The 12942-nt window shown below is 52.3% G+C and overlaps 1 protein-coding gene across 1 annotated transcript in view; it reads left to right on the top strand.

Annotated features, from left to right (window-relative positions):
- Window positions 1-12942, top strand: part of KY (kyphoscoliosis peptidase) — a 46574-nt gene that overhangs the window by 19723 nt on the left and 13909 nt on the right. Inside the window, exons 5-8 of the mRNA XM_047754674.1 lie at window positions 1175-1237; window positions 4343-4425; window positions 9125-9233; window positions 10551-10668. Of these exons, the coding sequence (XP_047610630.1) occupies window positions 1175-1237; window positions 4343-4425; window positions 9125-9233; window positions 10551-10668 (373 nt within the window). The remainder of the gene's footprint in view (window positions 1-1174; window positions 1238-4342; window positions 4426-9124; window positions 9234-10550; window positions 10669-12942) is intronic.

Genomic DNA, 12942 nt, shown 5'->3' with positions numbered 1-12942 from the left:
AATTCAAAGCCCCTTGTAGAATTTTGTGAGGTTAAAAGTTTACTAAAAGTACAAACTAGGCATGGTAACTACACAATAAATATGGCTACTATTTTGAACCACCACCACTCTACCAAAGAATGTAGATGGAAACAAATTTGGATGTAAGAAAGATAAGGCTAGGCATTCCCATTGTGGTGCAGTGAAAGCTAATCCAACTGGTATCCATGAGGATGTGGGTTTGATTCCTGGCCTCACTCAGTGGGTGGGGGATCCAGCGTTGCCATGAGCTGTGGTGTCGGTCACAGACACAGCTGGGATCCTGTGTTGTTGTGGTGGGCTGACAGCTGTAGCTCCAGTTCGACCCCTAGCCTGGGAACTTCCATGTGCCATGGGTGCAGCCCTAAAAAGCAAAAAAAAAAAAAAAAAAAAAAAAGCAAAAAAAAAAGAAAAGAAAAGAAAAAGAAAGAAGAAAAGAAAGATAAGGCTTGCTATTTCTCAGGATGGCTTATGTACATTTGTAACTTTCTGTTGTTGTATTTACAGCCCACAGTGGCCTTCAAGGGCAGAGAACAACTTTCCTTGGCATCTCCCTCCCTACTCCTGGTTCCATCAGGGACCCACATCTTCCTGACCTGGTTTCAAATCAGCAGGAAATTCTCTCCTGTTGTCTAGGGATCTAATAACAATTGGGGACCATTCTGCCTTAACAGTCCTGGATGTATTGGATTTGGTTGTCCTTGAACCTTCCCCTTCTCTTCTCCTCACTCTCATACCAGCCCATGGTCAGTTCTTGGCCTGGGATCATCTGGCATTGAGGTCCCTGGAGCTCAGGATCCCCAGCTGTGTTCCAAGATGGCAGAGCAGCTGCAGCAGGGCAGGTGCACAGGGCTCCAGGCAGACCCACTGAATAGTCCCAAGTATTAATGTCCCAGCAGATTTTCCCTCTGCTCACAGATTGCCCTTCTCTCTCTTGTCGTCCCCTGCCTGGCTCCAAGACCTCCTTCTCCCTCACCAGAAAGTCCAGGGAAAGCCCAGCAGCAATTCAGTGGTGGGTGGGGATGGGAGTAAAAGTGCTGGGAGCGGAGAGGGAAGAGGAGGGCTCAGAAGCAAGGACCACCACCCATAGAATCGTCTGTGCTTGCATTTCTATTTCTTCTGAAGCGTTTCTATTTTGACTTTGGGGACATTATAGGTTTACAAGGTGATAAAAATGGAAACACAAGACCCCGGCAGCCTGGAGGGAAAGATGCCCATGGTAAGTTGCAGGGCCCTTTGGGGGGCCATTCTCTGGGCCAGTCTGCAGTCATCTGGAAATGGCTCTCTGGAGCACTGTGATGAGAGTGGGGCCACCTCTGGGCTCAGGGGACAGGAGTGTCATGTTTGGCAAAGTCTGCCATGGACACAGGTGGAGACGTAAAAAGCTCACACACCAGATGTGGTCTCAAAGCTGAAGCATAAACCCCACCAATAATAAGGCAGCTCATTAGGGGAAATATATTAAAAACAGAATTCAGAATTGCTAACTTTAAATGGAATGCCAAGCATATGTAAGGTGGGAGGAATGAGAATCAGCAGGGTTGGGAAGCGGAAGAAACCCTGAATGGCTGATAGACAACCCCTGGGTTCAAATCCTGCTTTTGGTCCTCACTGACCTTCCCAGGGGGCCTAAAGTTCCTCCTCAGGAGACTAGATGGCATCTAAGATTCCATACAATTTGGTACTTCTTCCCATTGTTTTGCTTAAATTTAGACTATTTAGTTAATGTCACTGATATTGTAAATGTATTTATACAAAATCATGTTCGAATCTTATGTCATCTGCTCAGAAAGTAAATTTAATGAGGCATAAATCATTATGGATATTCTTAATGTTCAGATATTGTAAAATGGAACCCAGAAAGGGTAAAACTAATAATAGGGTTTTCAGTCCCCATTTTAGAAATGCCATCCTTCTTGGAAATGGGGGCAGGGAGGCCTCATTTGCAGAGCTGAAGCTTGTTAAATGTGCAAGTCCAATTCACATCCACTTAGGTCACCATGACAGCCCTTGTCAGAGGCTGGCAGGAGCCAGAGTCTGTGGGGGACAGAGCACCGAGAGGGAAGTAAGGTTGGCAGGGCCTACTGCTGTGTCCCCACTCCCTTTCGAGGGGCCGGCTAGATGAGGGCCTCTCCCAGACCACCCAGGATAGGCAATGGGGTGACCTGAGTGACGGGAGGCCAGAAACCCCAGCTGCAGCACCGGACATGTGAGCCACGATGGCACCAGGCTTCAAGGCTGCCTCAGGGTAGGACTGTCCAGGACAGAAGGCTGGGGGTGGGGGGGTCCAGGGAATGTCTTGGTCCTTGTAGAGGAGCAGAAAACGAAGAAATAAAATGCTCTCTTGCCAGGTGAGGCCATAGACTCACAGTAGGATGTGTGCAGCCTGCCTGCCCAGTGCTTGCCCTGCCCCCCACTTAGCAGAGGAACAGACTCAGATCCTGGATGTGTCAGAGGCTTTGGGTCAAAGGAACCAACCCCCTCCTGCCCCCCCACGGCCAAGACTACTGCCTGATGTTAACAGGGAGAAGTGGCCAAATCCAGTCTGGGGTTGAAGGAAGAAGAAGGCCTGGACCCCAACAGGAAGGGACCCACAGCAGTGGGGAAATGCAGAAGGATCCATTTGACTTGTTCCAGACAGCTGAACTTGACTGGAGGCTGGGCGCTCCTCTGTGGCCAGATGCCAACCAGCTCCCTAACCACCTGGCATGGCCTTGCACCCAATGCAGGTCCAGAGAGGGTTGTGGAGCAGCTCAGGCCAGAGCTGGTGATGACACACCAGCCCCACCCTCTCGCCACCTCTCTTGGGTCCATAGCACTCAGGACTCCCAGTCCTCGAGGGACGTGTGGGTCCGTGCAGGTGCAGCCCTGCACCAGGCACTTCCTCCCCTGCTCTGCGCTTGCCTGCGGAGGACTCCCACCTACACCCTCCCGGGAGCAGCGTGAGGCCGACCTTCCCCCCTGATCTGCCATCTCTTCCACTCTTCCAGGTGCCCCACAGAGGTCAGGGCCCGGGTTCACACCTCCCAGTGAGGGGGAGGGCAGCCTGACTAGACCTCAGGCCTCTGCAGCCCCGTCAGCCACTTTCCCAGGCCTGCTGTCACCTCCTATGGCCCCGTTGGCACCCCTCACTCAGCCAGTCCCCAGAGGCTCCTGACACAGCGGGCTGACACTTGATCCACTTGGGTCAAGGGATAAGTGCCTCTTTGGCTCCATCCTTCTCTCCGCCCCCCGTCCTCCCACCCAGCCTGCCTGATTTTGGTCAGCTTGGCTCAGGGGCCTTGAATAAGAAAGAGCCAGCCAGGAGTTCCCATTGTGGTTCCGACTAGGAACCATGAGGTTGCGGATTCGATCCCTGGCCTTGCCCAGTGGCTTAAGGATCTGGCGTTGCCGTGAGCTGTGGTGTGGGTTGCAGACGTGGCTCGGATCCCGCATTGCTGTGGCTCTGGTGTAGGCCAGCAGCTGAAGCTCCGATTAGACCCCTAGCCTGGGAACCTCCACATGCCGCAAGAGTGGCCCAAGAAATGGCAAAAAGACAAAAAAAAAAAAAAAAAAAGAGCCAGCCAGATCCCAGGCTCTTTTCTGGGCTGGGACAGGGGTTTGCTGCCCGTCCTTCCAATGCTTGGCCTGACCACTGGTCAGTTAGCCTCACAGCAGCTGCCTGGGGCTGGCTTGTGTCCAGGCTCCCTCTGAGAAAGGCTGGATGGAGTGGAGCGCTTCTGAGGCCCAGCCTCTCTCGGGCCCCATACACACAGCACCTTGAATGCCTGGTACCAGAACTTTCTTGGGGTGCAGGTGGTCCATAGGAGGAAGCCTATCTGGGTGACACATGCACCCACCGGATGGAGGCCGTGGTGGCCCAGCTCCGCCATGCCCCCTCCTACACCAGGACACCCTGCTGTGGCAGGTCCCCCACCGGACACCATGGCCAGGGCATCAGGGGCCAGCAGCATTGCCTGGAGGGGCCCCACAGAGCACTCATTCCTAGAAAAGCTAGCAAGGAATCCACAGGAAACCACGGGGTGGGAGAAGGGATCGGTCCTCCTGGGACTGCTGAGTTTATGGAGGTACAGTCACTCTCTTTACTGCTGACTTGGGGTCTGCTTCTGTTCCGATGAGGCTCCCAGAGGCCTAGAGGGGATGCCTCGCTTCCCAAGCCAGTTTGACCCAGCAACTCTTCTAGGAGATCTGGCTCTTGATTACACTGTTTCAATCTGGGGAACCGTGTTGAAGGTCAGGCTGTCATGGCTCCTCAGACAGGGACTGGGCTGGGCAGTCCTGGCAGCCAGACTCAGCCGCTGACCCAGCCTCCCTGTGTTTCCAGCCTACCCCTGGGATCGCTCCAGCCTGAAATCCATGCCCCTGGACCTGCGGCAGTTTGAGAAACTGGACGCCTATGCCTCACAGGTAGGAGAGTCAGCCCCTCTGCCTGCAAACCCCTACCCCCCAAGGTGGCTTGGAGTTCCCTGAGCCAGGGTGGCAAAGCCTCTCCCCAGACCCTTCCTGAGTGTATCCTGAGTCCCTTGGATAGATAGTCCAAAAGTCCTTTCAACAGCATGTGCATGGGGGACAGAAGGCCCAGGACAGAGGCCTTTTCATCCCTCACCCTACCCACAGTCCTGATGCTTTCACCCTGTCCACCACATTGGTGGGGCTCTTCTCGCCAGCCCTGTCCTGCCCTCCCCTGCCCATTTGGGCATTGCTGCTGCTGAGCCATGCAGGCCCTAGCCCCTGGAGGAAGGGCACGAGAGGATGGAGGAGGACCATGGATGTAGATTGTTCAGCACCCACGAGAACACAGCCATGCTCACCCCTGGAGCACCTAGGCTGCCAAGATCCCACACCTCTGGGCCTGGGCACATCTGGGATGGGTCTGGGGAGGGCCAGCTACAAGAGCCGAAACACTGGGGACACACTGGGGTCCTGAGAGCCAGGCAGAATCACCACAGAGAGTCTGCGTGGAGCAGTCAAGGAGCTGGACCCATTGCTAAAGTCAGAGCAAGCCATCCTGAGCCAGTAAGCAAGAGATCATCTGCAGTCCCAGAAAAACTGCCCTGGGCTTGGCACCGAGCAGGTACTCAGGAACCTTGTTTGTTGAACTGATGAGTGATGATAGGAGCTTGGATCAAGAGAGTCAGATTCAAGACAGGGACACCGCAGGGGGCCATCCAGCTGTCCTGGCAGGAGGAAGCATCCCTGGGTGAAGCAGGGACATTGAGACAGGAGCTGAGGCAGAGGGGGAGGACCCCAGCCCCAGCATGTGTTGGGAGGAGGGGCTCGCTGTCTCTGGACTGAGTCCTGGAGGGGGGTGGGGCAGGTCTTCAGCACGGGGATCAAGAGAACAAGAGCTCGTCGGGGAATGATGAGTCTGTTTGGGATGCTGTGGGCTCTAGCGCCTGGGGGACAGCCAGTCAAATGACAGCAGGGCAGTTAGGTAGCCGAGGCGGGAGCTGTATCCAGCCTAGAGCGATCTGGAACAGAAACCTGGATTCAGGAGCTGTCAGACTCAGCTGAGAGCTAAAGCCACAGGGTCAGTGTCATCTTGGGAAAGGCAGAAAGGGGGCCAAAGGGCCTGGAGCCACCTGAGGCTGGGAAAGACCAGGAAGAACAGCATTCTAGAGTTTGCAAGGAGAACAGGCAGAGTCCACAACAGGAGTCAGATGAGGTTAGGACAGGCTCCACGAGACGCTGGGGCAGCCAGGACAGGAAGGAGGAGGTGAGGACGCAGCCCAGTGAGGGCACTGCCTGAGGAAGGAGGAGTGGGCTCTGCAAAGGCTGGTGGTCTCGACCCAAGGCCAGTGGAAAGCCTGGTGGAGCAGGAGGGAAGTCCCATTGGTAAGGAAGGCTTGCCTGAGACTTGTTGAGTCTGAGGCCAAGTCACCTGAGAGAGCAAGGGAAGGGATCGGGAAGTCTGAGGGGGCGGGGGGGGGGGGGTCTGTCGTCATGGCCACCAGAAGGGATAGACAGGTAGCCTCTCAGAGAGCCATGGACAGCTGGAGTGAAATTGGGACCAAGAGACCAGAAACCACAGAACTGAAGTTGGGAATTAAGTCAGGAGTCAACCAGGCCAGAGTATGGTTCTAGGCCCTGGAAGAGGGAGGGACAAGGCCTGTGGTGTTGGAGCAGCTGGGTGAGGGGAGGTGGAGGAGGGGCCCAGGAGGGGCCTGCAGTCTCCCTGAGGTCAGAGGGGTGGGCCCTGGAGCTTCTGTGTGAGCATCCATGAGTCTTCTCCTTAGAGAGCAGGTCAGGAGGACCCTAGGGCAGGGGGTGACAGAGAAGTGGGCAATCATAGCAGAAGTAGGCACCCAGGTGCCCCCTGCTTCTCTAGAAAGAGTGGGCAGGGTCAGGGCTGCCTTTTCAGCAACACCAACCCTGTTTCCTCCTGAGGGCCTCTGCCAGAAATCCTAACTTGGGAGTTCCCTGGTGGCTCAGTGGGTTAAGGATCTGGAATTGTCACTGCTATGGAGTAGGTTAAATCCCTTGCCCAGGAACTTCCACATGATATGGGCATGGCCAAAAAGAAAAAGAAAACCTAACTTGTCCTTTTTTAAAAATTGTGGTAAAATAGATATATGAAATTTGCCATATTAATCATTTTTAAGTGTACAATTCAGTGGCTTTTTTTTTTTTGTCTTTTTGACATTTCTTGTGCCTCTCCTGCAACATATGGAGGTTCCCAGGCTAGAGGTCTAATCGGAGCTGTAGCCGCCGGCCTACACCACAGCCACAGCAACGCGGGATCTGAGCTACATCTGCGGCCCACACCACTGCTCACAGCAACGCCAGATCCTTAACACACTGAGTGAGGCCAGGGATCAAACCCACAACCTCATGTTTCCTAGTCGGATCCGTTAACCACTGTGCCATGACGGGAACTCCTCAGTGGCATTTTAAATTACATTCCCAACGTTGTACAACCATCACCACTAACTACTTCTAGGAACTTCATACCCATTAAGCAATAACTTTCCCTTCTCCCTCCTCCCAGCCCCTGGGATTAGCTCCTCATTTATTTGCAGTCACTATGACTTTGTCTATTCTAGGTATTTCATATAAGGGGAACTGTATGTTGTATCTTTTTGTGTCTGGCATGTTTCATTTAGCATCATATTTTCAAGGTTCATCCATGTACTAACATTCTTTTTTTTTTTTTTTTTCCATCTTCTAGGGCCACACCTGTGGCATAAGGAGGTTCCCAGGCTAGGAGTCAAATCGAGCTACAGCTGTTACCTACATCACAGCTCATAGCAACGCCGGATTCTTAACCCAATGAGCAGAGACCAGTGATCAAACCCACAGCCTCATGGACGCTAGTCAGTTTCGTTTCCACTGAGCCACAATGGGAACTCTATTTAATGGATGAATGATACTTCATTGCATGGATATACCACATTTTGTTTATCCATGCATTTGCGATGTACACTTGTGTTGTTTCTCCCTTTTGGCTGTTGTGAATACTGCCCCTGTGAACATTGATAAACAGACATCTTCATTCTTTAGGGTATATAACTAGGAGTGGAATTGCTGGGTCATAGGGTAGTTCCATGTTGAAATTTTTTTTTCTTGCCATATGGAAATGTTTGGGGAAACTGTTTTCCACAGCAGCTGCACCATTTTCCATTCCCACCAGCAATATACAGGGGTTCTCATGTCTTCACATTTTTGCCAATTTTTTTTTTTTTACAATTGGCTATTTTTTCACTGTTGCCATCCTAGTGGATGTGAAGTGGTATCTTACTCTGGTTTTGATTTGCATTTCTCTAGTGACTAATGTTATTAAGTATCTTTTCATGTACTTACTGGCCAATTATATATTTTGGGAGAAATGTATATCAAGTCCTTGTTGAGTTGTCTTTTTATTGTTGAATTATAGGGGTTCTTTATATTCTGAATATTAAACCCTTCTCATATATGATTTGCAAATAATTTCTTCCATTCTGTGTTATCTTTCCACTTTCTTAGTATTGTCCTTTGAGGCACAGAAGTTTTTTATTGCCATGAAGCCCAATGAAACTATTTTTTCTTTTATATCCCATTCATTTAATGTCATCTCTAAGAATCCATTGCTAAATCCAAGGTCATGGTGATTTAGCCCCTGCATTCTTCTAAGAGTTTATAATTTATGTTCTTATAGTTAGGTCACTGGTTATTTCTGAGTTAATTTTTGTGTATTGTATGATGTAGGGGTCCAGCTTTGTTCTTTTACGTACAGATATCCAGTTGATTAGCACCATTTTTTGTATGTGTGTCTTTTTAGGGCCTCACCCACAGCATATGTAGGTTCCCAGGCTGTGGGTCGAATCAGAGCTGTAGCTGCCAGTCTACACCACAGCCAGAGCAATGCCAGATCTGAGCTGCATCTGTGACCTACACCACAGCTCATGGCAACACCGGATACTTAACCCACTGAGCAAGGCCAGGGATCGAACCTGTGTCCTCATGGGTGCTAGTCGGATTCGTTTCCACTGAGCCATGACGGGAATGCCTAGCACCATTTGTTAGAGACTATTCTTTCCCCATTGAATGTACTTGACATCCTATTCAAAAATCACTTAGCCATAGATGCACAAGTTTATTTCTAGACTCTCAGTTCTGTTCTATTAGCCTATATGATTCTTATGTCAGCACCACACTATCTTGATTACTGTAGCTTTAAGTAAGTTTGATATCCAGAAACGTGTCTCTTCCCACTTTGTTCATCTTTTTTCAAAATTGTTTTGGCTATTTTGGGCCCCTTACAATTCCATATGAATTTGAAGATTGGTTTTCCATTTTTGCAAAAAGACTGCTGGACTTTTACAGGGATTGTGCTAAATCTGTAGATTGCTTTGGGTAGTATCGTCTATGACTAGGGGTTCCTACAGTGCCCAGATGCCCCCTGGCTGTCTTCAGGATCTACAGAGAGGAGATGTGGTGGCTCTAGGGCCAGTGGTTCAGCTGGTCAGCAGTGTCAGCCATCAAGGGTTGCCCTCAGCCCAGCCTTTGTCCCTGCGGGTCTCTCCTCCTTCTCTGCTGGAGGAAGAGCAGCTGTGGCTGCAGGTGGCAAGGCACTGGGCTTCCACAGCCCTGGTCCAGGCCCTGATGTAGCACACCCCTCCTCCCCCAGGTGATGGTCAAGAGCGGCCTGGATGAGCTGGTGAGTGACCTGCTCCAGGAGGCCCACAGTGACCTGGAGAGGGTCCGCGCCATCTGGATCTGGATCTGCCACCACATAGGTAGGCCTCCCAGTGGGGCCACTGGCTCTAGGACCCTGTCCCCAAAGGAGAATCTCTGGGCTCAACTCCATCACCAGTGTGTCTGGAGTGGGACAAAAGGTGGAGGAGAGGGGCTCCCAGATAGCCAGGCTGGATAACCAATGACTAACCAAGGAGGGTGGAGCTCACCGAGCACTACCATTCTCCATGGTGGGTGGACAGGGATCCCACACGGCCCTTTGCCCACAACCAGAACCAAGGCCTTCACCCAGTGGCAGCCTCCCCTTGGTCCTGGCTTCCTGGTCGACCTGCTCCCCAGAGATGAGAACCCAGGGCATCAGGTCATCTCCAAGAAGGAGGAGGTTGGAGACGCACCATAGCTGTTTGAAAAGTTATGGTCACACCCCAGGTTTCTTAAGGCACCAGAGCCAGGAAGGGTGGGCACCCCTCTCCCTGCCCTCTGGCCCCCAGACAGGTGACTTCAGCCACCATTCTCTGCCCACCACAGCCCTGGGGGTATGACCAGCTCAAGCCAAGCCCATGGGGGTTGCTAAAGTGATGTGGGATACTGCCCCACACAGCTGATGGAAGAGCTGGGTGGTGGGGTGGACGTCTAGCATCTTTCCTGTGACATAGCAACCAGCAGGGCTCCCCTACCTGCTGACACTGGGCTTTCCCTTTGTCCTCCTGGAGCAGCAGTTAGGGATGCAGCTTAGAGAATGAACTCACCTGACACAGGTGGGGCATCTGGACACAGGGCCTGAGCGGCCACCTTCTCCCACCCCAACCCCAGCAGCTCAGCCTGGGCCTTAAGGGGGTGGGATGGGAATCGGACCCTTTGGTAGGCTTCTTTGTTGCGCGCGCGTGCGCGCGTGCACACACACACACACACACACACGCTTCTCTATTTGGGATGAGCTTTCACAGTAGCTCAGTTTGCCCCCTGTAGGTCAGTGTGAGGCCCTGGCCTTCGTGGCTGTAGCAGGACTGGCAAGCAGCTTCAATAGACAAATGGGCAGAGCCCTCCACCCCAGTGCTGCCTTGATCCCCCCACCCCCCCAGCCCTTTCTTAGAGGCCTAAAGAGCCAGGTGGCCCTCTCTGCTCTTCCTCTCGCCATCATACAAAGAGGGGACATTTCCCAGATCCCACCTGGCCTGGGCCCTGCTTCCCTTCAGCTCAGAGTGGTTTCTCCCAGGCCTGAGGGAGGCCCACCCAGGTGATGCTGGTAGCACAGCTGAGGGTAGGGCGGTGTCTCAGGCAGTTGACTCCCGTCTCCTCTGCACCAACCTGTGGGCTCCCGGGACTTGCTTCCTCACCGCCTCCTCCTCTGCCCCCAGAGTATGACATTGAGGCCGCCCAGGAGAAGGACCGCCAGGCCTTCAAACCCACCACCATCCTGCAGACCCAGAAGACCAACTGTGACGGCTACGCTGGGCTCTTTGAGAGAATGTGCAGGTACAGCGGGGGCCTGGGCTGACCACCTGACCCAGCCCCTCCCCCTACCAAGCGCCCGGCGCCTTCACCCACATGCCAGGCCTGAAACCTGAGTTTGCAAACTCTGCTCCAAATCCAAGTGAGTCCTGAAAAGGTCAATTTCTCCCTTTTTAACACCAGCATAATTGACTTTGTACCATCTGCCGGGCTTCGCGATGCATTAACATAATGGCAGATGAAGGCACAGAGATAATTTGGTTATAAAAGGCCCTTTTTCCACCTTCTCCCATCTCTGCGCAGCTGAAGGTTAGAAGAATGGCAGATCTGGGAACGTGAGAACAGTGGCTGCGGACGCCAAGAGGCCTGTGAAAGGCTGTCCTCAGGGCTGGCACAGGGGCGCTCTTGGGGGAAACAAAAGATCCCCAACCTGAAAAGATTTGTCAGTTGGAAAAGCTGAATAACTAGGAAGCAGCTTCTGTCTGGGAGCTTCTGAGCTCCATGTCCTTTGCTCTGGGACTGAGCACCTGGCCAGGCCCTCCGGGGCTGGGGAGAGCAGGGAGGTGGCTGGTAAGGAAAGCATTTGTGTTGGAGCCCTCACTGCTGGTTCTAGGCAACCTAGAGACAGCCTCAAGGTGGGGGTGGCGGGATGGGGGCGTCCCATGGACCCCCACAACTTCCTGTGCCCCATCTCTGAGGTCTGCTGTGTTTCCCAGGAAGCACTCAGCCAGCCCTGGGAACCATTGCAAAGCCCCTCCCCAGGGGGAAGGTGGGCTGCACCCACTGTCCCTGCAGGCTTCTGAGAGTGGGGCTTCTCAGGCACCCAGAGGTCAGTCAGCCAGGACTGCAGGGGGCAATTCTTCTAAGCAAGTATGGCAATAAATACTTAAGGGTCCACGGGTGGGCAGTCCTGATGTGTCAGTGTTGTACAATGGCCACGGGACGACCTGCTTCTAGAGACATGCCAGCCAGATGGCCAGCCTCCCACCCCCCATCATTCCCACCAAGCACAGACATGCACCCGACCTTGCGCTGCTCCACCCCTCCTGCTCGCTCTCTGCTCTTCCCATCCCTCAACCTCCAAGGCCCACTTCTGAGACCAGAGCCCCAGAGGGGACCAGAGCAGGTCTATCAGATAGGTGTTACCTGTGCTCATTTCCTCTTATATGTCTTATATGTCCCACGTGTCTCAATAAGCCTTTGCCCCACCCCCTTTCCACTTCTATGAACACCCATCTCAGAATCCCACACACAGAAGGCCCTTGATGACAGGATACTCCTAACAGACTTGCACAAAATGGGCCTCCTTCTCTTTTTATTTTATTTTATCGGCCACACTCATGACATGTGGAAGTTCCGGGGCCAGGGATAGAACCCACATCACAGCAGGGACCCAAGTCACAGCAGTGACAACGCCAGGTCCTTAACCCTCTGGGCCAACAGGGAACTCCCTCTTTTTCTCTTTAAATAATGAAATAACCCTCAATCCGTTTTCAACTCTGTGCCTAGCATCTTTTAGAATATAATTATTTTCATCCTAATTTGCAAATTTGAAAACACCTGGGGTTTTAAGAATAGAATATATCCTTTTTTAAGAAGCCTTCTTAGCATGGTATGCAAGTGCCAGATCTACAGTCAGAAAGACTTTCTGGGGCCTCAGTTTACCAGTCCTTGATTTTCAGTGTTTAACTTACTACTTACTGGTTTTGTTCCTTTTGGAAAGCAGCCTCTCAGAGGCCCCGTTTTCTCATCTGCATGCTGAGGCCTCTGGCTCACTGGCAGGACTGCAGGACTAAACTAGAACATGCAGTTTGGAGTTTGCTAACCTAACACGGGGGTGGGCATGGGAGGGGTGTTGTTTTTAACCCTCCCTGTCTTTTCACAGTATTCGAGTGTCTTTCCTCTATAGGATTTGCCTACAGACCCACATAGACTCACATAGGCTCAGAAAATTGGCATTTGCCTTGAGTGGAACCGTCAGCTCTGTGGCCCCGCCCAGAGCCTTAGCATCAGCCATATGCGAGCCTGCTGCTGACCATTCAAACACAGCCCAATGTTTTGCATCCTTTAAACTTAGGTTCCAACCCGGCAATTACCACGTGACATAGCCTCCGCATCACCTGGGATGGTTAACAATAGCTCACGCTTCTCTGAATTCCTTTAACTTTGGCTTTAAAGATCAGTAACCTTGTCCATGCGTCTTTCCTAATTCCCCTTCCCTTTAAAAAACAACTGCTGAAGGTTTGGGGAATTCATTAGCGGATACCTTAATCACCAAAGACGTGTAGTCCGCGCTTG

Source organism: Phacochoerus africanus, chromosome 1, assembly GCF_016906955.1.
Source record: "Phacochoerus africanus isolate WHEZ1 chromosome 1, ROS_Pafr_v1, whole genome shotgun sequence".
NCBI lineage: Eukaryota > Metazoa > Chordata > Mammalia > Artiodactyla > Suidae > Phacochoerus > Phacochoerus africanus.
Note: the sequence above shows the minus strand (reverse complement) of the source record. Positions and strands in the feature narration are given on the sequence as shown.